Source organism: Hippichthys cyanospilos, chromosome 20 (genome assembly GCF_059441005.1).
Source record: "Hippichthys cyanospilos isolate Australia breed blue-spotted pipefish chromosome 20, RoL_Hcya_1.0, whole genome shotgun sequence".
In the NCBI taxonomy this organism is placed as follows: domain Eukaryota; kingdom Metazoa; phylum Chordata; class Actinopteri; order Syngnathiformes; family Syngnathidae; genus Hippichthys; species Hippichthys cyanospilos.
In genome coordinates this window covers 1,634,231-1,657,758 of record NC_142388.1, presented here as the reverse complement: position 1 = coordinate 1,657,758, position 23,528 = coordinate 1,634,231, and the positions used below count along the sequence as shown (strand labels likewise).

Genomic DNA, 23,528 nt, shown 5'->3' with positions numbered 1-23,528 from the left:
AGAACGGCGGCAGTTTCTGAGCTATTGCGACTAAATCCTGAATAAATTTGTCAATTTGTAAATTTGGCTCATGCATGAACGTAAGATTGCGCAATTAGCTCGGGGCCTCGGGCCGGCGTTGTGGTGCCAGCAGGTTTCTCTGTCAATGAAGGCATTGTAGTATTGTTTCTTTAACCATTAATCCTCTTTCTAAATCAACTTGATGTAACCAAGATGACAATTAAGCACTTGAATGGCATTTCTGTGTCGTTGAGGGTCAAATTCCGGTTAAAGGGCACAGACACACACTACGCACATGAAAGCGCCGGCGGCATTCAAGGGCCGACTTTTTTTTTTGCCGCCTGCCTCCACGCCGAAGCAAAACTTGAGCCGATGTGTCAGCTGCCCACTTCCACTTCCAGCCCCTCCTTTGAGATGCGCTTGTGGGCGGGGCAGCTTCTTTAGTTCCTTCTTTTCTCTGTGTTGTTGTGGCAAGCCCACTTACCGCGGAAGTGGAAAAAGTACACTAGCTAAATTATTCACGCAGGCAAGCAGTCGGTCAAGCACACTCGCACAGAGGAGCTTTGGAATTTTTGTGTAATTGATGCCGGGGATTATTGGCGGTTTCATACTGCTGGTCACTCATTTCCATCAACATGAATCACATGCGCTCTTGTGTGTTGGAAACTGACACAAATTTGAATAAAATCCACTTTCATTAGTCAGCAGAATTGGACATCAAAAAACATCAAAGAAGCAAACATTTCCATGAACCTACATATTTACATAAGGCAGAATGAGAACAGCAGTGTATGCGCAATGATGGAAAAAGTCTACACACCCCTGTTCCAAGTGCCAGGTTTTTCTTTTTTTTAGATGGAAATGAGCAAGATGAAGAATTTTATCAGCGCCATGTTTTTCAGACTTTGAGGCTTCTGATGAAATACATAATACGACATACAATACTGTTCATTAGGGGTGGGAATCTGGGACTATCTCATGATCCTATTCTGATTTTTGGGTCTGCGATCCGATTTTGAATACATTTTCGATTCAAAAAGATTTTCGATTTCGATTTATGTCATCACTATTTCCCGCCAAATACAGCGATGCATGTGACGCTAAGACAGTGCTTCTCTTACATTTTGCCAAGCACCTCCCCCAGGCAAGAGAAAACTGTTCGCCACCCCCACTCGACCCACGAACTATAAATATCTCTAAAATATCTCAAAAAATTGAAATAAACCTGATAAAAGCAATATAAATCAACATTCAACAACTGTTAATTAGGTTTTACAGTGTTTATACGGGTTACAGCTTAGTCTAAAATTGAAAAAATAGCCGTGCATCAAAGTGCCTTAAAAAAAAAAATCTTATTTTATTGCAATTAAACTTCACATGACAAAAACAAAGCCTTTTCGCCGGGGTCATTCACGGCATCACCCCCACCCTCCCACTCTACCCCCCCCCCCCCCCCCCACACACACACACACACACACACACAAATATTTATTGTATTTATTCAATATTAATATTTACAGTCTCCAAATATCGGTTGTCTGCCTACTTGCCCAATAATTTGAATCGGTTTCAGCCCTGACCAAAAAAACCACCCCAAAAAAAACAATCACATTGGTCTCATCTCTAGTCTTCACTTAAAGGACAAGGTGTATATGATTAATCATGCAAAGATATTCTGGAGATGTCTAAACTCACACTGACTTTAAAACATGAAAATTAGCATAATTTGCCCTTTAAATTCTATTTGAATACCAACTCCCAAATTACACAGATGCAATCATAATGCAAATGTGGAAATAATGACGAGCGGGCACGTATGCCACCATTTTGCGGCTAATACGTCGTGCAGAAAGTTGATAAAATAGTACTTTTTGAATGCGTGTCTTAATTAGCCCGGAATGGGGCCAATCTAATTCCGTCCACCCGGAGATGTGCCGTAATGACTATATTATCACGCTTTTAACTGTCAGCCCTCATAACGTCGCAGACAAGTGAATAAGCCGAGGTGGAGGTGCGTGAAATTGAAAGCCTAAGAACCGAATTGAGTTTGCTTGTGTTCCGTCGTCACATTGGATGTGCGTTTTTGACATCGGGACAAAGCTCGCAGCCTTGACTGATAATGTATTGATCGCGCCTTGAAGCGACTGGATCCGCAAACAGCGGCGAGCTTAATGATGGGTCGGCCGGATCGGACTTTGGAGCTAGCGCAAACTGTTCGGGGTTAGGTTGTACTCCCGTTTTCAACTTTCCGGGGATTCCTGTCAAGTATCAACTCTGAGGATTTTGTAAATTGATGATGGGATGGTAAAATACCCGATTTTTGACATCTAGTTTTGGTTCCGGCGAAAAACTTCACGTTGATGTCAGTCTTGTGACCTGACAGTCGGCTGAAAAACAAAACAAAAACTTAGTCTTTCGGCGCCTTGAAATGGGAGTCGCTCTGAGTGATTCTGATTTGAATCCATTTGAATCTGAGTAATAAACATAAAATTATTTACAGGAAAAAAGTGAGTACTCGTGCACAATTCTGCAAATATGTGCTTGTTACAAATGATGGTCTGGTTAATGTTAATCATCTAAATGCTAACATATAATTCAAAGCAAACATACAAAAGCAAATATTTGAAATTTCGCGTAATTTTTAACATACAAATGTAGCGCAAAATTTTCCAAGCACCTTTAATCCTGCAGTTGTCCTGTCTGAATAAGAGTTGTCCAAAAAATAGAACCTCCATTTATATTTTGTTGTATTTTTATTTTTTCTCTCAGTCATTCTGGGCAATTGAAATCTTAATCAATGTAATAAGCCCAACAAAGAATTATGTGAATTCAAAAATCCCTTGCCAAATGTTGAGACTACAATATCGCCAATTTTCGAATCATCAATTTTGAACGTGATTAATTAATCGTAACTGATTTGATTTATTACCGAGCGCTTTTCCGTATGCTGCCTCATTTTTTTTGTTTTTTTTCCCCGTTTTTCTCCCTGTGGTCCGTTATCCGAGTGAGCGATGAGGCCGGGCCGCGGACAGTGGGTGTAATGGAGGAGGGGAGGTGGGGGGGGAGGGGCAATCAATGGATCTTTTACTGCGTCTTCATTAGTTTGCCTATTGTCAAGTGGCCAGGTCAAATCCAATTGGTCTGCTTCCTGCACGCCGGACAAAGTTCACGTCAATACTGGAGTGTGTGGTTCGATACTGTATTACAAAGAAATACACACACAATGAGGACTACGAACGCGTGAGCTTTTCTTGTTGAAACGCAATCAAAGGTTACAGACGCTCCATTTTTGATATACTCATCCACAAAAGGGGCATTTTTCGAAAGTCAAGATAACGAAACAAATACAAGAAGGGGGAAAATTATCCAGACGTCATAATGTTATTTGTCGCATTGTTCGAACTTGCCTCTAGACGGCAGTAGTGCCACCAAATTTTGTCCAATCACAAAGAACCTCCCTATCTTTGACATCACCAGCGTCGGCGTCTTTGGTGGGGAATTGCGTAGTGATTTCATAAGCTTCTTGTATGCAAATGTGGATCAAATTTTGAACAGGTATCCTTGAAAGACTTTTGCAAAGCCTGATAGCCAACATGAAAGTATTTACAGGTCTTGGGCCGTGCATTGTGCTAACTTCATTAGCCCGGGAAACAAAACTCTGTTCACTCGAATATAAAGTCCCTAGTATAAACACTAGTCATCTTCAGCAAAGACTTAAATCCATTTCCTGCATTGCCGCGGCATTCTCGCTTGTTAGCGAGACGCATCCAATTTAATTAAAAAACACACAAAATGGCCACGCCGGCTCCGCTTCTGGACGGCCCCCAGACATCCGTGTCCAGCATTTATCGTAACGTCTTTGTCGGCAATCATCTCATCCCCGCCGGAGTCTCGCTAACTGCCAGAAGCTGTTTTGTTTTTCTGTTTTTCCCACCGATGTATAGATTTATTTCTCTGCACCACTCGTTTATTTCATCGCGGTCCTCCTCCTCCTCCTCCCCAGGCAGCCATCAGCTAATATCGATCGGCGTGTAAACGTTGCGGCGCGGGCATCGCCTCGGCCCCCGCGTCGATGCCGTTATCAGCGTCGTTAAATTGCAATCAGACAGTTGGGATTTGAATGATTTTGAGCCCGCCGCCACCGCGGGACTGGCTCGTTAGGATGTTTGCAAAGTCTGACTTTGGCCATCCCTGACTGATGCCCGCGCCAGCCAAGCAGTGCCAGAAAACGCCCGAGCCGGTAATCGAAACTTTACGACCGACGTGTGCTAATTTAGTACAATTTCAGTCGTTTTTTGTCGGCTTTGACTTGTTCGCTGTGGTTTCTTTTGGTCCCCTATTCGTTTCCTTGGGACTGGGGCTCGGTTTGTTCTATGCCACTTTTTTTTCAGACTGATACCAGTACTTGAGTCAGCATTGATACCGATACCGCTCGTACTTTTGATACAAAATTTCACAAAAAAAAAAACACCAAAACAAAACAATGACAGATCATTTGAAAGAAACATTTAGCTATTCCAAAACAGCTTTTTTTTTTACCTACATTAAATGAATGACAATTAATGGCAATTTCCTATTCTTCTAGTTTATAAATTCCAAATCGTGAAACTGCTCCAAGACCGTGCCCGCAACTTCCGATACATTGAAATTAGGACGAGTATCGGACTGATACTTAAACTTGCTATCGGCACAACAAAATCTTAATATATAGTCTCATTCGGTCTCATTTGACTCATGGTGTTTTTTTGGTTGCCCGTGGTCTCATTTGGTCCCGGTTTGGCGCCACTGTGGAAGCGATTTGACGAAGATCATTCATCAAAGTGAGGCCTGTCAGCAAGCAGTTGAATATGTTCCACTGGCTGCTTCTGTTTAAGCGTCAAAAATGAGATTCCCAAGTTTCCATCCCCAGGTACTTTTCCCCGGGTTCCACTCGGCCATTTGAAGGACAAAGCGTGCTGCGTTTACCGTAATGCCCCTAAAGCTTTCACAGGCACATACTCCCTTTAAAGGGATCGTGTGTAAAATGTTGATGTTTTTTCATTATGATCAGCAGGCGGTGCTGCAGGTGCTGCATTTACCATTGTCCGTAGCTATAACAAACATGGCCGCCTCCAGAGAAGTGCCACCCCCCATGTAATATAATTAAATTATAACTAGACCTCGGATTATATTTCAAACATACCGTTGGTTGTTAAGAACACATTGATTTGCAAGTTTTTTAAATTTACAATGTATTCCTTTTTATTGAAAAACGGTCTAAATCTTACACACTGCCAATTTAAGATCAATTTTTGTTTTGAAAATTGTGGGATGGTCCACTGTCTTTTCTCTTGTGTAATTTAGCCTTGTTTTGGATTTACAACAAATCCTCAAAGCTCCACCTCAAATATGTTGGGATTTGCAAGGCATTTCTTCTTGAGAAATATTTTTTATTTGAAGAATACTGTTCGGTGAGAGAAGTCTTTGAAAAGCCTCTATAAATAAACTCGAGTGTTTACAGTAATAGTAGTAGTTGTCGTTTTACTTTGAAGTCATTTCTGCATAGCCAATAATCTTCCACACTTTTTTCGGGCATTAATAGATTTTTTTTTTTTTTCCCCCCATCTCTTTCTTTGGCCTTTTTTTTTTTTTTTCCGGCTGTGCACGCTGAGCTTCACTTAGCTTCACTTGGCCTCATGTACAAGTGCACTTGTCACTCGGGCAAATTGTGTTCCCGCGCCGCGCAAGTATTCATTTCATCGCCATTAGAGTCAGCGCGCGCTTCCACCTGGGTGACCGGCCCCTTACATTTGCGCTTTTGTAAGTCTAATTATACGGTGGAGAGACGAGCAGGGGGTCCGATTTGCATGTGGCGCCAAGATGGCTAACGCACACAGGTGCGCTACGATTCACATGCAATTGCTCGGAATAATTCAAAAGACTCCTGGAATGGCGAATTTGAAGTCATTTGAGGCATGACGGAATATTTTGACAAGTTACACTTAAAATGACAGTTTTAAGAAGTCTTCTTCAAATCCAGAAGTTTGCCCGCAATCCTGATGTTGCACAGCGACCGGCCATTATTTTGCGGGTAATGGTTTGAACAAACAAGCCAAGCCCGTCGGAACAATTCTTTCTTGTCACATCAGTTTGCCATTTGTCGCCTTTTAACCGAGCATCGTCCCTCGTCAGTTTTCGCGGTAGTTTGTCTGACTTCACAGCGCCACTTTGATGACGCAAAAGGAAGAAGATATTTAGATGATTTGCTTTTAAGATGCTTGATCAAGGGGAATCTTTAAATGCGCTGACCAAGTTCTCAGCATGCGCCTGCTTCTGAGGGGGCTTGGACTAACATGAAAACGTTTTGTGTGTAAGGTCAACAAGATGTTGTCTTTGAATATATATATATATATATATATATATATATATATATATATATATATATATATATATATATATATATATAAATATATATATAAATATAAAAAAACACGTTTTTCAACACAACACAGGAAATAATTTGCTAAATGAAAAGACAATATCAATCACGCATATTGGTTTTTGTTTGTTTGTTATTAGCTGCAATGATTAATCGAGGACCTAAATAAGTTTTAATAATCAGGCAATTGATTCGAAAACTAGTTTTGCAAATTCTTTGAAAACAACCCCTGCAGTAAATAGCAGCCGGTTGATTTAAAACATCATCTTTTAATCTGAGTCTTTGATTATTCAACGGAATAATCCACAGATTAATAAAATATTAAAAATAATCATTAGCTGCAGCTCTAGTAGGTTAGTATGCAATGAATTACGTCGAAATGACGCTAATATTTTCACCAAAGTGTTTTTTGCATTATTTTGAATAAGGCCCAAGTTTATTCAGGTTACCATGTTTTTGTGTTTTAAACTTCGATCAAGTTACATTTCTTTTGATCCCGGCCGTCACGAGCATTCGAGTCTTCCTACTAGCAGGGCGGAGGTCCTACGACAAGACGCTTGACGGCCCGATGTCCCGAGTCACGCGCAATGTTAGTCACAAGTTTTCTTTCGAGACAAAGACGGCAAGGATTCTGTAGCAAGTGTACAGATTGTTGGAACGGGAGCAGAAAAAAGGGTCAATAGCACTTCAACCTTTGTACAGCCGGTTAATGATCTGCCACGGTGGCTGTGCGTGCTTGTTTGCGCTGTAGGCCCAGTAGGAGAACACTGGAGACTAACCAGCTTCTCTCTCTCTCCCGAGAGAACCAGAGCGGGCCTCGCCGGACGTTGGACTTGGCCCGGTTAGCCCACGTTTGCTTCCATGCCGGTGGAAGGATTCTTATTCTGGCAGATGTTAAAGGACGCTGCCAGACTTGAAACAAAATCCCATTCTTATCTTTTTTAACCAGATGTCCAAATGGTATGTTTTAGCAGTTAGCATCAAACGGTCAAGCGTCTGTTGAGTTAGCAACACATTATTTTGTCCCAAAAGGTCCCCTGAAAAGTACTGGTTGGTTCTGTTTTCTGGTTTCAAGTCTTGCTACCTGGGGCCATATCGGTACTTAAGTTAGCGGCGCCGGTGCTGAGCAACTTGGCACCTTACAGTGTATAGCCAATTAGCTCGTCCGAAATAGCAGCGAGTCCTAATAGCTGTGGTCAACCTGGAGAATCCTGAGCCGCTAATCCGATTAGCAAAAACAAGTCGGGATGCTGACTGTGAATCCCGTTTCAAGCCTCGCAACTCATGCTACGAGATCTGATTCATGATTTTCCAGCCTGGGTTTTCTACACAGATGATCATGTGTAAACTGTCAGCACCAAGTAGCCTGCTCATCAACATTTTTTTGTTTCCCAGTTGTACCAGGGTGGAGCAGCCATTGCGCTTTTGTAACGTAGGTGCGTGTTGATTCGTACGTGTACCTAATGAAATGTCTGGTGGCTGTCACACTTAAGATATCCAAGGCTAATTTGTTGACGTCCGTCATACGTGGCGGTTTCAAGTCTGGAACGACTGAAGCGAACCCGAGGGAGCTCGCCAATCTCCGCCCTCCTCTTGTGTTGAGGAGCTGTAATTAGCAGCCTCGCTAGCTTTAATTAACGGGCTGAAGATGGGAGGACACTGCCGTTGACTCCCTATCTGACGTGCGGGGGAGACGTTTTGCCTCTTAAATGCATATTTGTTAAAATAAAGATGGTTTATGTGCGCAAAAGCATTTCATCATCGCATGGGAAGCTCCAATTGTATGCGTTTTCTCAAAACAATCTGTTATTATTATTAATACAAAAAAATGAGCGACCAAACTGAAGTTTCAACGGCTTTGCTCTCTGGCGATGCTATTTTTACAGCTCAACAAAAATGCCAGGAAATTTCAACTGGTTGCAGCTTTGAGGATTCTTTGCCAACTTGTACTCTCTCACCTTTAAAAAAATGAGAGACAATCACATTTCACTATGAGGAAATGAAGCGCTTGCAACAAGCTGCTCGTTTGACGGAAGACAAGACAATAAAGCATTGTCCATCCTCAAAATGTCTAAAATTGTGCACCGGCGCCATCTGCTAATGGCTGTGCATAAGTTCTTTCCAAAGTTGAAATTTACAGCAGACTAGCATTAAACTCTCGCTCACTCATCCCCAATGAAAAATAAAAATATCAAAAATGTAAACCTTCTCAGGGCTGTTAGGTTAAACCAAATGTCTCCAACCGCCGGTCCGCTGGCCGGTACCAGTTTGTGGATTAACCGGTACTGGGCCGCACCCAAAATAATGAACTGATTTAGGTTCTGGAAGTAATTTAGGTTCTCCTTCAACAGTTCTTTCATGTGTGCTTTGTTTGCTTGATCTTTGTTTTTGGCGCCGCCTCTGGCCGCTGTTGATATTACATTTTGCATTGAAGAAGTGCGGTGCGCCTTCAGTTGACTGGTCCGCTGTCTGATGGAAAGGTTGGGGACCCCTGCGTTAAACTTTTGCCCCAAAATCTACACTATATAGTGGAAGTTCAGTGCAATTGTGTCCCCGCATATCGTGAGATAACAACTAGCATACGGCAGGCTGTTAAATGCACATGCTTAAGTATGAAATCAGAGTCCATTCATTCAAGGAAATAGCAATCTATTCTTCTTCTTCTTCTGCGCTTTCCTGATGAGCCCTCGGGTGGCTTCGCTTGATGTGATTTCAGCTAATGAGCCGCGAGCTAAAGTGCACAGGTAATGAGCAGAAATGCCTTCCAGTCACGGTCTTTTTCCTTATGAAACAAGCAATTTCCCGTCATTTCATGTCATTCAAATTGCCATCGTGTTGTTTTTTTTGTTTTTTTTAATTCACTGACATTCAGACAATGTATATGCATAATTTTATTTAAAGAAAATGAAATCAGGTGCAACGACTGAACGATTAATTGGTAACAGTCAAATGTTACGTTTCATTTAATAGTTACTCAAATAATTGTTTACTTATTTTTTTTAATGTTAAAATGTACCAAACATACAGAATTTTAGTCTATGTTCTATAAATATTCGCCAATCTCTGATTGTATTTGTTTCATCGAAATATACGTAATCAAAAGAATGCATTTGCTTTTACTTTGGAACATGGTGATAAACATTTATGCCTATTTTCCAACTTTTTATGGACCGAAGCATTTACTTGATCATAATTGAAAACAAAACAAAACAAAAAAAGTATCACCCTTCTTGCTTATTGCATGCGTTTCCAATTTTGGGCAGTGCTTGGCAACACAACATCCCCGCAAATTGGGATTATATTCTGGGCGCTTGACACGCGAGGTTCCGTTTACAAACACTTTCTTGTGGTCACTCTGTGGCTTTCTGAAATTTGAAGTGCGGCTAGTAAGCGTGTCATCTGGCGATATTATTGTCGGCGAAGCTCTCCTGAGCGGCCTCTTATCTTTGCCCGCGCAGCCACCGTGTGACAGGTGAGGAGCGAGCCGAGCTGAAAATGAGATTTTCTAAGCTGCTTGGCCGCTTGACTGACTGAGCGGCCGGCTGACTCATTCGCCGACTGATTCACTGACTGAGCAGGTGTCTGGCCGATAGAAGGACCCGCGGGTCCGACCCGTGTCTGGTCTCGGCCAGTTCATTAACAGCCACTATAACCGGTTGTTTGTGACCGGTGTAGCAGGTTGAAGGCATTTAGCGCGCGGGTGATGTGGAAGCGGGATTAGCGAGCCGGAATCATTGAATGAAAAGTGATGCTTCCTTGCTGGGAAGGATGAGCTGGGTGGTTGCTTAGAATTTTTTTTTTTTTTTTTTAAATGGCAAGATAAGATCATTACTGTACTGCCCCCGCAAGCGTCTTTAGCATTAGCAATAGCCGTTTACTGAACATTGGATTAAAAAATACATTCTTGATTATATAAATAGTTGATTGCCAATTTTGGAACTCTCAAGTAATTGTCTCACTTTGATTAGAGCACGCCGTTTTGGTACCAAATTTTCCGCACTATGAGACGCCCCGGATTATAAGGCGCACGTCCAATGAATGGCCAATTGCAAAACTGTTTTTATGCACTGCGTTATAATGTGCATAGAATAGAAGCCACAGGGTTTGCGTTATGCATCCACTAGATGGAGCTGCACTAAAGTTGTACTGAGAATACCAACACTCAGCATATTAAAACTAAAAATATTATCAGCTTTGTGCCTTTAAGGTGTTATGCCAAATTTTAAGTGTCTGCAGGGATGAGCAAATTTAATTTCCCGTATTTTTATTCTCATGATTTGAGCCCTGCGGCTTCGTTGTTGCAGAGTTGTTCCGGTAATGCAAATGTGTGTATCTGTTCAAGGGGTCAATTCATGGAACAATTATCAAATAGAACAGAAAAGATGTTAATCAATGGCTGTGCTCAAAAGGACCTTTAAAAATGTATTTAAAAAAAAAAAATGTTTTTGATGTGTACATTTGATATGAATGACTGTATATATGATTTATGTGCAATGTGCTCACGTTTTTCCAGTTTGTCTCAGCCGTCAAAAGGACCAAAAATACTTCTTCAATTTGGACACACACAGATGTTATTAAGATGTACGAAATGTACGAGTTTGCGTCCAGAGCCCGAACTCACACCCCGCCGCCTGTCTTTTCCCACCTTTTTTTCCTGACAGATGATGAAACACGCGTGGGACAGCTACCGACGCTACGCCTGGGGTTCCAATGAGCTCCGGCCCGTCTCCAAGCAGGGCCATTCCAGCAATCTGTTTGGTCAGTCGGCACCCGCGTGCGCGCACACGCACGCACACCTCCACACACACTCAAAGCCAGGATTGATTTGGCGGCACTGGCACAAGCAACCTTGGCCTTTAGATTAGCTCCAATTGGCCGTCATTTGCAACCATCCATCTATGGCCGCCGCTAAATGTCAGATTTATCATATATTCATATTTTGGGGGTGTGGGGGGCAGTCACTGCCTGTCTGGATAATGAGAACTACGTGTTTGTGTGTGCGTGTGTGTGTGTGTGTGTGTGTGTGTGCGTGTGTGTGTGTGTGTATGTGTGTCTGTCTGTCAAGCTGTCAAACTTCCATCCAATGATTTTCAGTCTCGTTCTAAAAACTTAAAAAGTCAGAAAGAAGTATTAATTTTCAAAATATTTTAGTGTAGGTCACAGGTGTCAAACTCAAAGCCCGGGGACCAAAACACTAAATCAACAAACTATCCTTTACTCCAGATTTCAAAACTACTAAGCCATTAATCTGCTGTGTACAATAGAAAAACTACGAGTCGATTTAAAACCAACTCAACGAAGTTGTAGCTACAAAATGGCCTGTGACAAAACTGAGGCGTGGATAGTAATCTGAGCCTCTTTTTTTTCTGGTCTTGGCTTTTTATCAAACGTTTTTGATACTATCACAAGTCTCGTATTCTGCGTCGCCATAGCTGAGCTGTAACGAAACAGGAAACTTTGCAGTCAGGACAGGGGCATGAAAAGGAAACATCTGCGAGAAATGTTTCGGAAAAAGAAAAAAAAAAAAGCCGGTGGCCCAACTGTGGTCTGATGAGTCCAGACTGTGTGTTGTAGACAAAAGCTTTTAGTTGATCCTTCTCCAAATCCACTCGGTCCACTGGTGGTAGAAAGACTGTCTTGGCAGTCGTTCTTTTGTTCTATCAATGAAAGAATTTGAAAAGAAAAAGATTGTGTTCCTGTCATGGCATTAAAAAGCATTCGACTAGATTTACTTGCAGAAAGCCTTTTAAAATCTCACGTACGCCATTGAAATGCCTTCATGGACCCCCATTTGAGAACTGCCGTTCTCACTGTCGGGCCTGTGTATGCATTTTAGTTCTGAATTTCCCAATAGTGTGACTTCATGTGCGTTTACGAGCTAACTGAGGGGCACACGAAGTTGTCCTCTACCTCCTCAAATCGTGTTTGACACTTTAAAGAAGATTATTAATAGCAGTTGTAGAGTTTGTTCCCCACCTTTGATTCAAGCGTCGTCTTCGCCGTCGTCGGAGGTCTGATTGCTCTTTTCATTCCGCGTTTAAACTCCTCTCCACGGCTGCGTGCGACATTTTGTGGCTTGTCAGCAGGCTTCTATAAATACACTTTGAACACACTCGACACGCCACAAATGAGGCACAACTGTCTCTGGAGATGATGCCTTGTACATTATCGCCTGCATAAACGGTGTAGGTCAGGTGAGCTCAACGCATCGCCAGCGGTCCACCGGTTGACCGCCTGGTTATTTATTGTTGGTTGCTCGCACGACCTCGCACACACACAAAAAAAAAGGAATGAACGAAAGGAAGGAAGGAACGAAAAATGAAAGAATGTCGTGGTAGCTTGAATTTGTTATTTTTAGCGCCCTGAAATGATAGTTAGAACTTCATTCCAGAACAACACCATGCGAACTTGATTCCAAAAACAAAACCGTGTTATTCACATCGGAGCCTGCCTACATTATGTTAGCTGAGCGTTGTCACAACTGTGCTTCTGGGAGGACCTTTAAAATAAAATCATAACAAGGATGTTTGTGTCATATGTTATCATATACAGTTTATTTTGAGGCATTGGCTGGCTTCCTCACAACGTTTGGCTTTTACTATAATACAGTAGCTTGACAGGCAGCGAGCGCATTTTCACATATGTCTCGTAGCACTTCAAAATAAATAAATAAATAAACTGATGTCATCTCATTAGTTACTTGGCTGCTGGAAAATTAGATCCCGAGGCAAAAATGTTTGGACACTCCTGGTGTACGTACTATCACTACCCAGTTTTTCGCGCTTAATGGGAACCGAAAGGATAAACGAAAAACCACAAAGTAGCGTTCCCCACAAATGGAATTTTCATGCATGTTTACCTAATTTTTGTTCAAATGTGAAAGTATTTATACTTTACATACTGCTGCTCCTGCAAGATGTGATTGACTCCCAACGTAACCATCGTCCAATGAGGGCAGGAGTTGGGGCTTGAGTATATTACAGCTCACGTGTCTTGTAGGAGTGCCTTTCTCCTTCAGGAAATTTCCTTTGACACAAAGGAAGAGAAGGAAAGTTGTAAATCTCTTACCTAGATTTATTTTTTAATAAATTGGTATTTCAACGATAAACTCTGATTATCACGTTTGGTGAGCTACAGGCTTCGCTCTAATTAGACTTCAGGGCGCCGCTAACCGCGGCTCTCCGTGAGACTACAGCCAAAGGGATGGGAAGGGAAGGGATAACAGTACAGTAAACGTAAGGACGGCTTTGACCTTAACATAACTTCCTGTTTACCTTCTAATGTACTGTTCTGTTTGTCACAAAAAACGCAAAGAAAAAAAAGAACGTTGATTAAAACAAAGTTCGAGCAGTACAAAAAGGTCTAAAAGAGCACATCTTAAATCTTAAAAATATCAAACTGTCTGTAGGTGGCCCAAAATTGGCCTGAGCAAGCTGAAGAGGGGGAAAACACAGAAGCGGGCTTGAAGGTTAAAAATAATTGCTTGTCGTTGTTGGTAAACAAATTACAGCTGCATCGTGTGTCAAACATCTCCCAGCTGTTTATTTCTTTTCAAAATAAAACAAATCCAAGCCCTGCCATGATATTTCCTACATTGTCCTTTCGTTTGTTGACGCGCAAAGGACATGCCGGAGAATGATGGGAATCCTTCCTTCAATGTGTCATACACCCAGATGCATTCGTTCCATTTTTTTTTTTCTTGAATCGCCTTTTCTTTCTCTCACCTCGGTGAACATGTCACAGCGGCTATTTTCTTTTTTCCCCCCGCCGAATGTGTTTGCGGCGGAGTCGCTCGCGTTGCAAAACAAACAGCAAGCTCGCGTCGACTAATCTGATGCATTTCTCATCCGCATTAATCGCAGAGCCGCAAGGTCAAAACATGGAATAAAGCAAACAGGCTGCGTTTTAGCTGCGCTGACAAAAATATGCGACGCAAATTCATCTGGAGTGGGGGAACGTAATTAAAAAGCAGGTGATTCCTCAAAGGGAGGGAAAAACATCCCAGGAGTATCTTTTTGAATGAATAAAGAGGTATTGCACGATTGTGGGAACAAGATATATTTCATTGTCAAATTTTTATACCGTATTTTTCGCACTATAAGGCGCACCGGATTATTGCGACATCTTCAATAAATGGTCTATTTTACAACCGTTTCCATATATAGGGCACAACACATTATAATGCGCATAGAATAGAAGCTATGGTAGTAGCTGGGGTTGTGTTATGCATCCACTAGATGGGGCTGCGCTAAAGGAAGTGTCAAAATAAACAGAAGTCATAGTTTATTAATAGACAATCAGAAAGGAACATTAACATCTAGCTTTAAATAAACATTTGTTAAACATTTGTAGTGGTATGTTTAGGTATATCTTATTCAGCATCTCCAGAAGATAGGTCATATCACCACTTTTTATTTTTGGCTCATCCGACGGCAAATTGTCACTGATGACAATCTGCATCGCTAACAAGTTGAACAAAACACAGTTTTGCAAATAAATCACTATAATACCATTTAGCGATATGCTGATTCATATTCCAATTCATTTGCTCTTCATTTGAGAAGAACATTGTACTGTTCCTGCCTCGGCATTAAAAAGCCATACATGAGATTCGCTAACACCTGCAGAAACCCCGTTCCAACCAGCCCGTACCCCCGACGTGCACTCACTTCCTCTGAGGGGCACTCGTACCATTGAATTACTTCGACGGGTCGCTCACATAACCGTTGGCCGACGCATTCATCAAATTGACGTCAGCAAGCAAGTCAAATATCATTTTTTTGGATGTCGGTATTGCAAGCTGACAGGCTCGCTTATACATCTGCTGCTTCCGGGCTAAAATCCATTATCTTTTTTTCCGAGTGTCATCCTCAGAGACACACACACGCACACATTGTTATCATCCATTCCTGGAGAAAACGTGTTTTGTTTTTTTTTCCCCTCCTCTGTATATCCAGACAAGTCATTTACCGGGTTATGTTATTTGACATTGAGTCTGGAGCTGCGGCCTCCGCTCGGCCGCGCCATTCTGCGTCTGAATGCGATATTCAATGTGAGTAATTGAAATAGATGGCGTCATTCCGCCGCGGCCTTCCCGCAGGTTTACGCGCCGGCGGCTCGAAGGAGGCTTGAGCAAGATTACACACACACACACACACACACACACACACACACACACACACACACTTCACTACGTTTACACCATCATGTACCTTGATTGTGTGCCCACATTAGCCTAATTAATCGACACACAAATGAGGTCGGCGACGACGTGGAGCGTTGTTACTCTTTTGGGTAATTGTCCATGATTAAAAATACACACCCACACACACTTGGGATGTGTTCACACATTGCAGTATATGTGTGGGCCCTTGGGCATGGAGGGATCCGGACGAAATAGCTTAGAAGGACTAGAGTAATTTTACTCGTTTTCTTTTTCTTTTTCCTCGGGTAACTGTGAGCGAATATTACAGCCCTAAAATGTATTGTTTGTAAATGTTAGACGTTATTGTTTGCATTGGCCACACTTTTCCTGTGTAACCAAATACAAAACGCAACATTTTGAAGTATGCGTTTGCGGAATATGATTTAAGCAGCGCAATCGAGTCGGTTTTTATTTTCACCATTTGTCACTTGCTTTTAGTTGAAAATGACGTCACAGTTGCGCGAGGCTCAGGTTATGACCAATCACAGCTCAGCTTGCCAAGGTTAAACTCAGCAAACAGGTGAGCTCTAATTGGTTGTTACCTGAGCAAATGAGATGTCATTTTGAGTCCACAAGGAGTGGCAACATGGCCGCCGCTCAAATGGATCAAAACGGATGAATTTTTCGCTTCATTCATACTCCACAAAGCAATATTTTTCTGCTCAGAACATATTATTGTATTTTTTGAGGGGGCGGGGTTGATTTTTTATTTAAATTGTTTTATTTGCTTTTAGAGCAGGCTTATTATTTTAAATATTTTTTCTTCATTCCTTTTTTTAAGTTTAGTTTTAATGTTAGTTTCAGGGTTTTGTTTTTAAGTGTATAAAATGAATACATGCAATAAAACCCGATTTGCATAGATTCCTATAGCAACATGCACGTCGGTAGAGCACTCATTTGATTTCTAAACACATTTTCACGTTTGATCATTTCCGGACATTCAATAATCAAAATAAGCGGTTTTGGATGGCCGTTTGCTGTATAAATGCTGGACTTTGCATCCCATGTAAACACAGGGACTTGATAAACCGAGAATCAAGCACCCAACGACTGTCTTAAAAGGTTTTTGACCGACAGTTCACTTGTGTTGAAGAGTGCCGGGTTTCATTAGATTTATTCGCTGATCCGTACGGAACCATCGCCGTGGTTCAGGCTGCTGTCAGAAGACGAGGTGGAAGAGTAGTTCTGTCGAGCGCACCAACAACATAACGCCACAGACTTCAAAATAAACACTCCAAATAATACATGGACACCAATGCAATAGCCTCATCAGGTTTTTAATTTGAAGACTTTCCTCAGCGCGCCTCAATTCTTCAAATTAAGTGAATGACTCACAGAACTGCTCACACAACCAAACCGGCATTTACTTTCAGTGTCACCTCCACCCTCAAAAAAAAATAGAAATCAAACTGATGATGCTTGCAGTACGAGGTTATCAGGTCAACACACAGCTTGCGTTTGCGCTTCCTGTCACCGATAACGCCATTAGCTCCCAGCCGAACCCTCACTTTCACCCACCAAACTCATCGACGACCCCTCCAAAATAAAGTCATGGCGCGGATGCCGGGAATGGGGATGAAATCGTGGGATTAAGGATACGATTTAAGAGTTGCGCTTCATTGCTTCTTCTTAACAGCGATGACACTTTGACTGCTGAGTCAGCGCGGCACCAGATGCTCTCTATTTTTCTTGTCCGCCGGGCAGGGCTGGAGAGAGGTTATACGTCTTCATACAACTTGCATTTGGCAAGCGTCAGAAGGACAATAACAGGAAGTGAAAGCGGCGCAGTAATGGAAAACGGATTCGATCGCAGTCATTTGGGTTCTTTCTGACAGAGCCGAGTTTCGCACGTTTGACTCGCTTAATGCCGAAGCTTCATTTGAATAAATGACGATTTCCGACGCGAGGAAAGTAGTACAGATCGTTTCACTTCAAAACGCATGAAAGCGAAGCTCGCAAGTATTCTTTCAACTACCGCCGTGAACGCTGCTTTTTTTGTGATTATTTTTCCAAACTTGCCCTGGTCTGCTAGATATCACTTCAGTTATGATTCAATAGGATTTAAACAAAAGAAAGAACGTTATAAGGATATGGTTCACTCTTTTACTTTCCCACAAGAGCGTGATATCCGTTTTACACAATCCAAAGACAAGGCTGTGTAAAACTATTCTCCAGCAGCGTACAAAAGAATAATGTCCATTTTTGGGCTACACAATAGGAGGCAATGGCGGCAGCTCGGTGGAGGAAAAAAGAAGTCAGATCAGGTCATGCACAGTAAATGCTGAGTGTTTTCAAGATGATCTTTTTTTTGAAGGGAGCGAGGAGGGATCCGGTCACATTTCGCGTGACCTGCGGTTCGCGTGGGGAGCCGCGGAGCTCGGCATTGTGGGAAGGAAAGGAAAAGGCAAATCGTTGAGGTTACGCTTTGTTATGATGAAAATGATTTTAGCTTTGTTTGTTGGGTGCAAAATTACTGTACAGTCACGCCAGCTGTTTTGAGCATGTACAAATAGCATTTTTGAACCTTTTTTTTTGCATCCTGCAGCAGGCGGTGAAGAATAGACATATTTATTCCAAAACATATTCCTAGTCTAGCTACAAAGCCACAACTGATGTCATTTAATGCAAAGTTATTCTGCCAACTCTAAATTCTCATTGGCTAACTCTGATGTGACTGAACAGACCATGCCTCAGCTTTTCAAGCCATATATAATCAAAGTTATAGATACGTGAGGATGCTGACCCCTATTGGACAAAAATAATATTGCGCTTTACGCTTTGTTTTATTTTTGTATTATTGATAAACTGGTAATGAATAATGCCTATTATAAGCCAGCACTTGGTTGATTCTGATTATTTATAAAGATACGAATGTGTGTATCCATGACACAGTTTTTGTCCTGATGTATTGATGCAGTTTTCGTTCACGTCCCCCACGTGAACAGCAGTGAGCTTAACACAAACATTTATTGACGCGACTGCAAAAAAAAAATGCAGATTAACAGTCGTTGTTTTTTTTCCCTTTTCCTGTTTGTTTGCTGTCTACACGCAACAAAATTGCCATCATCCTGCAGTGCACTGACACAACAAACAGCCAATACAAAAAGACCGCAAGGTGGAGAATTGAAGCCGGCATTGTACCGGCGAATAAAAACGGAATAAATCAGCAGAAATTTGGAGATGAAAGAAGGAAAGCAATGACCTTCGGAAATCAAACGGCGGCGCCGCAATTTTGTGTAGTGTCATTCGAGGCTTTTGTCGGGGGAAAGAAAGGGGGGAAAAACACGAGAAAAAAAATAGAAAAGGATAATATTAGTATTCAGGTCAGTGTCTGAGCCATCTGTATCACTCTCATGGCCACTCAGTTGCAAACAGGAGGAGCATTGAGGGAGAAGGAAGCCACGAGACAAGACAATAGACACCAGAAAAAAAGCCCCTTCATCTCCAGAGACTACCACAAAGACGGAAAGAAGGAGCAGATACCGGCGCCGTAGCCGCTGATGGGATAATCAGGCCAAAACGTCCCGCCAACGTCTTACAACTAAGTGGAAAATAGTCTTGCGATAATTTCTCACCAATTGGCCCAAAGAAGACTCAAATTGAAAAAGCCAACGGCAGTTAGGATAAATATCTTTGATGCACTATTTTTTTCTGTTTTAGACTAAGCTGTAACCTGTAAAACCGCTGTAAAAAGTAATTAACAGTTGTTGAAAGATGATTTATAGCTTTTTTTTTTCTTTAGTTAATAAAAAAAGGGTTCCAGGTTTAGGTTTATTTATACAATTTTTATGGATAGTAAACATATTTATCGTCAGCGCGTCGAGTTGGTAGGCGAAAGGTTTTTTTCTTTCCTCGGGGGGGCTTGGCAAAATATAATTGAGAAGCACTGCTGTAATGTAATTTGGTCAAATTTTGTCTTCGGGGAGCATCAAATGTACGATGATTTTTTTTAAGGGGACAAATTTTTGATGAGTATTGGGAAATTTTCGACCAAACTTGTAAATCCCTGTATTTATTTATTTTACACTTTAGTGAATGATGACAAAGGTTTGAGAGGATTTACTATTTTTTGTTGCCCAAAAAATCCGTGAAGTGACGTGGTTGAAATTTGCCTTCCAGGAAGCATCAAAGGCGCGACCATCGTAGACGCGCTGGATACGCTCTACATCATGGAGATGTTTGACGAGTTTGACGCCGCCACCGAGTGGGTGGAGAAGAACCTGGACTTCAACGTGGTGAGCTATGACTCCAAATTTGACGTTTGGCCTTTGGCTCAAAGTTCAGCAGTTTTTCCCCCATCTGAAAATCACCATGTTTTCGAGCAACGTTTTTCGGAACATTTTCAACATTTCTCAGTCACCCAAGTAGAGAAGAAACCGCTGGAAAATTCGATATCGGAATGATTACGAGCAAAATAATCAGCCTCAGCACACTTTTGCCAGAGGTAAAACATGTCAAGGATCACCATTAAGGGAGTCGACACGAGTCAAAAACATTCGTTACGCTCGCACATCTAATGAGAGCCAGAGCAATCACGCTCCAAGAGTGTGTGCATGTGCAAGAGCGCGCGCCTTTGCGTGTTTATGATGCCGATCAGGTAAATAGAGTTAGCAAAAGGTTACGCTCATAATTCACTCAATAAACTCCGGAATCATCGATCCGAGCTGAGTGAAGGCACCTCCAAAGGCCCGACCTTCGTTTACATGCCTAACGAATGTCAAACAGCTCGGACGAAAACGGCCGGCGTCTTCTCGGACGCCAACCGACCGACGCCCAAATAATTCGCCGGCGGCCCTCGGCGCAAATGAAGACGGAGAATGCCTTTTGTCCGGGCGGGCCTCACCTGAATGCCAAGCAGGAGCGCGGCGCCGCAGTCCGCGGCACTTTGTTAGTTGCTAGCCGCCCGTGTGTAATGCACACTAATAGGAATAGAACGTGAATGACATTTCCCGGTACGGATAATAACATTTGTAATTATTGCTCCTGTACAATAATGGCTTTTGGATTCATGTTTATTAATTAGGACCCGAGCGCCAATCTTGCAATAACTTATTATTATTCCTCAGACAAATTAATTGCCTTTTTCGCCCGCTCGGATTGCACCCAACAAAAATCACCACTTTTGTTTTTTTTGTGTGTGTGTTTCCGTGTGTGGTTGCGGTCCCAAGCTTATTTCTTCTTTAATTCATTCAGCGCTATCCCCGTTGAAACTCATGTTTGCCTTTTATGGCTCTCAATGGCAGTAAGATTTCAATCACTCACTGCCAGCCCAGTTGAAATGGATCTTTGACGTATAAAGCCGTCATTGGCAGTGACTGCGTTTAAATCTGTGTTGTGTATTGTTAGTGTCGAAAAATAGAACACGATATTTCAAATTAATAGTTTTGAGCAATGCTCACTACTTTAAATTGGTTACATGTTGATGGCACAGCATTACATGAAGAACCCCAGAGAGGAAGAAAATAAAAACTTTTCCGACAGTCACGAAAACCCAAATAAATGGAATTTTACTCTTTGTTGGCCATCTCCTACTTTTTGGCTTAGCAGTTTTGGAAGAACTCATTTTGCATGGTTTTGTTTTGTTTAGCGAGGGATTAATTAGCTGCACAATCCAACTTTGCAATCAGCAAGTCAGGGGAAGAAAACATTTAAATTGTTGTTGGCACGGGACAGCGTCAACTGTATTTTGATCTAATCTGCATGAGACAGCAAATAAAGTTGAGTTAAGAGCACGCGGCTGTCAGGAAAAAAACAAACAAAACTGCTGCAATTATGTGGGGTGGATTTAAAAAGTTGTCAAAACCTTTTTTGCAAAATAATATGACCTTTACTCCAATTTTTAAAAATGACCTAGAAATGTCCTGAAACGCCCTTTTCAAACCAAAATGGCCGACTTCCTGTTTGGCTTTGACAGACTTTTTGGTGTGTGGATTCATATTAAATAATAGTGACCAAATGTCATGCTGCAAAGTCTTACAGTATTTCTATAAATATTTATACACTTACCTTTTGTATACACTTATATTTATACACTTCTAACGTATCTGATAGCGGTTCACCTTACTTGGCTTTTCCTCTCGCCGCAGAATGCCGAAGTGTCCGTTTTCGAGGTGAACATCCGCTTCGTGGGAGGCCTCCTGTCGGCATACTATCTCTCCGGAAAAGAGGTAAGAAAAAGCATATGCGGTTGTCTGCCAGACATTATTTTTGAAAATTCTTCCCCCAAAATAGATTTTAAAATTATTGGCAAGCTTTATTTGTAAGTTCATCCAATCAATTTTCATGAACATTTTTGGTGGTGGCGTTCGCTATCAGTTTTTTCTTTCTTTGTAAAACTAATGACTGGAAGGTCATTATTGAAACGGTAATAACATTAACGAGTGCAGCAGCGATTAATATGACGGCTCAAAATGTAAAAAACTCAACTTCCAAATTATGATGGGTTTATTTTTCTGCGTTTACTAGAACCACTGCAGTCGCGCCCGCCAACCGGGAAATAATAATAGAAAAATAGAAGTAGTAAAAACTAGCTAATGTGTTGGTATGCAAACTCATTTGGACGTACTTGCAAATATGTATTTAGTTATGCTCAAAGATTTGCAATTTCTCTTGAACATACTGTACTTACAAATTTGTTTTATAATATTTCCAAATATGTTGAAACATATTTTAAAACATTTTCCTTAAATAAGGACTTTCCCATATATAAGGCGCAACAGTAGAAGCTGTCAAACTTTATTTATTATAAGGCGCAACATCAGCTTTTAAAAAAAAAAGAATGCTTTTAAGTGCCCAGTCATAGTTTATTAACAATTGATAAAATACTCCATTCAAAGTCGATTCAATCACCGCGGCCCCGAAGTGAGATTTTGAAAAGGATTTTTTTTTTTTTTTTTTTAAGAAACATAAATGCCCCAGGGTCAAAATGACTAGTCCACTTAATTGCCGTTCATGAGAAAGTAACATCACAAGACGGTTGAGCGAATCTGCTCAGTAACAAGGCCCAGAAAATGACGGCAGCGGGCTTCTGCTCTTGATCTTTCCTCTTCGTCTTTTCTCCTTAATGATATGCTTCTGTTCCTAATTAATTATAAGTTTGCGCTAAAGAATCAATAGCTTATGCGGCCCGCAAATCCCCTCCAAACCTCGGGCTACAGCGTGCCCGCTCTCACTCTGAAGAAAAAAAAAAAAAGAGGCTAACTCGCCGGAGATTTGACTGCAGCCTTGATTGTCGATGTTGTTCTGCCTTTAAGCTGCGTTTTGTGTCTTCGCCGAGAGAGCGAGGCCTCGCTTCGTCTTCTCCTTCATTTGCTGCAAGAGATGAAAAAAAAAAAAAAAACAATTTTCAAGCTCAGTGAGACTGTTGGCGCGTGCGTCAAATTTGCGAGCCGGAAATGGGAAACGTGGCTTCTGCCGCCGCTTCGTTTCGTTTTCTCGAGCAGAACATCTACGCCTCAGAGTGCTCTTCTTTTTCTTCCGCTTCTTGAAATATACATCACAGGATTGGAAAGAATTGCGTAACATTTACCAACTTAGTGCATGCGTCTTCTTTCATTTGGTTTCACTGCAAGTCTATGTTGATGCTATTTCCCTGTTAGTCATAGCAACGTTTCGGGCTCGCGATACAATAGCGGGGTCAGAGCCAGTGCATTGTGTATCTGAATACCTGACTCTTTTGTTTGTTGTGATATATATATATATATATATATATATATATATATATATATATATATATATATGCATAGTAATAGCAAACAATGAAATTCTTCTGTTCACTTCCCTGAGCAGACTACATTCCATAATCGAGCAAATAATAAGGTAGGCAATAAAACTTTACGTAAGCAAAAGCATAGAAGTAGAGATCATATCGGTTCCTTTTACTAACGAGCAGCTTTAATATCATAT

General features: G+C 41.6%; 1 protein-coding gene across 1 annotated transcript in view; it reads left to right on the top strand.

Annotated features, from left to right (window-relative positions):
* Window positions 1-23,528, top strand: part of man1a1 (mannosidase, alpha, class 1A, member 1) — a 73,961-nt gene that overhangs the window by 14,180 nt on the left and 36,253 nt on the right. The window contains exons 2-4 of the mRNA XM_088402763.1: window positions 11,080-11,176; window positions 19,743-19,858; window positions 21,710-21,790. Coding sequence (XP_088258889.1) covers window positions 11,080-11,176; window positions 19,743-19,858; window positions 21,710-21,790 — 294 coding nt within the window. The remainder of the gene's footprint in view (window positions 1-11,079; window positions 11,177-19,742; window positions 19,859-21,709; window positions 21,791-23,528) is intronic.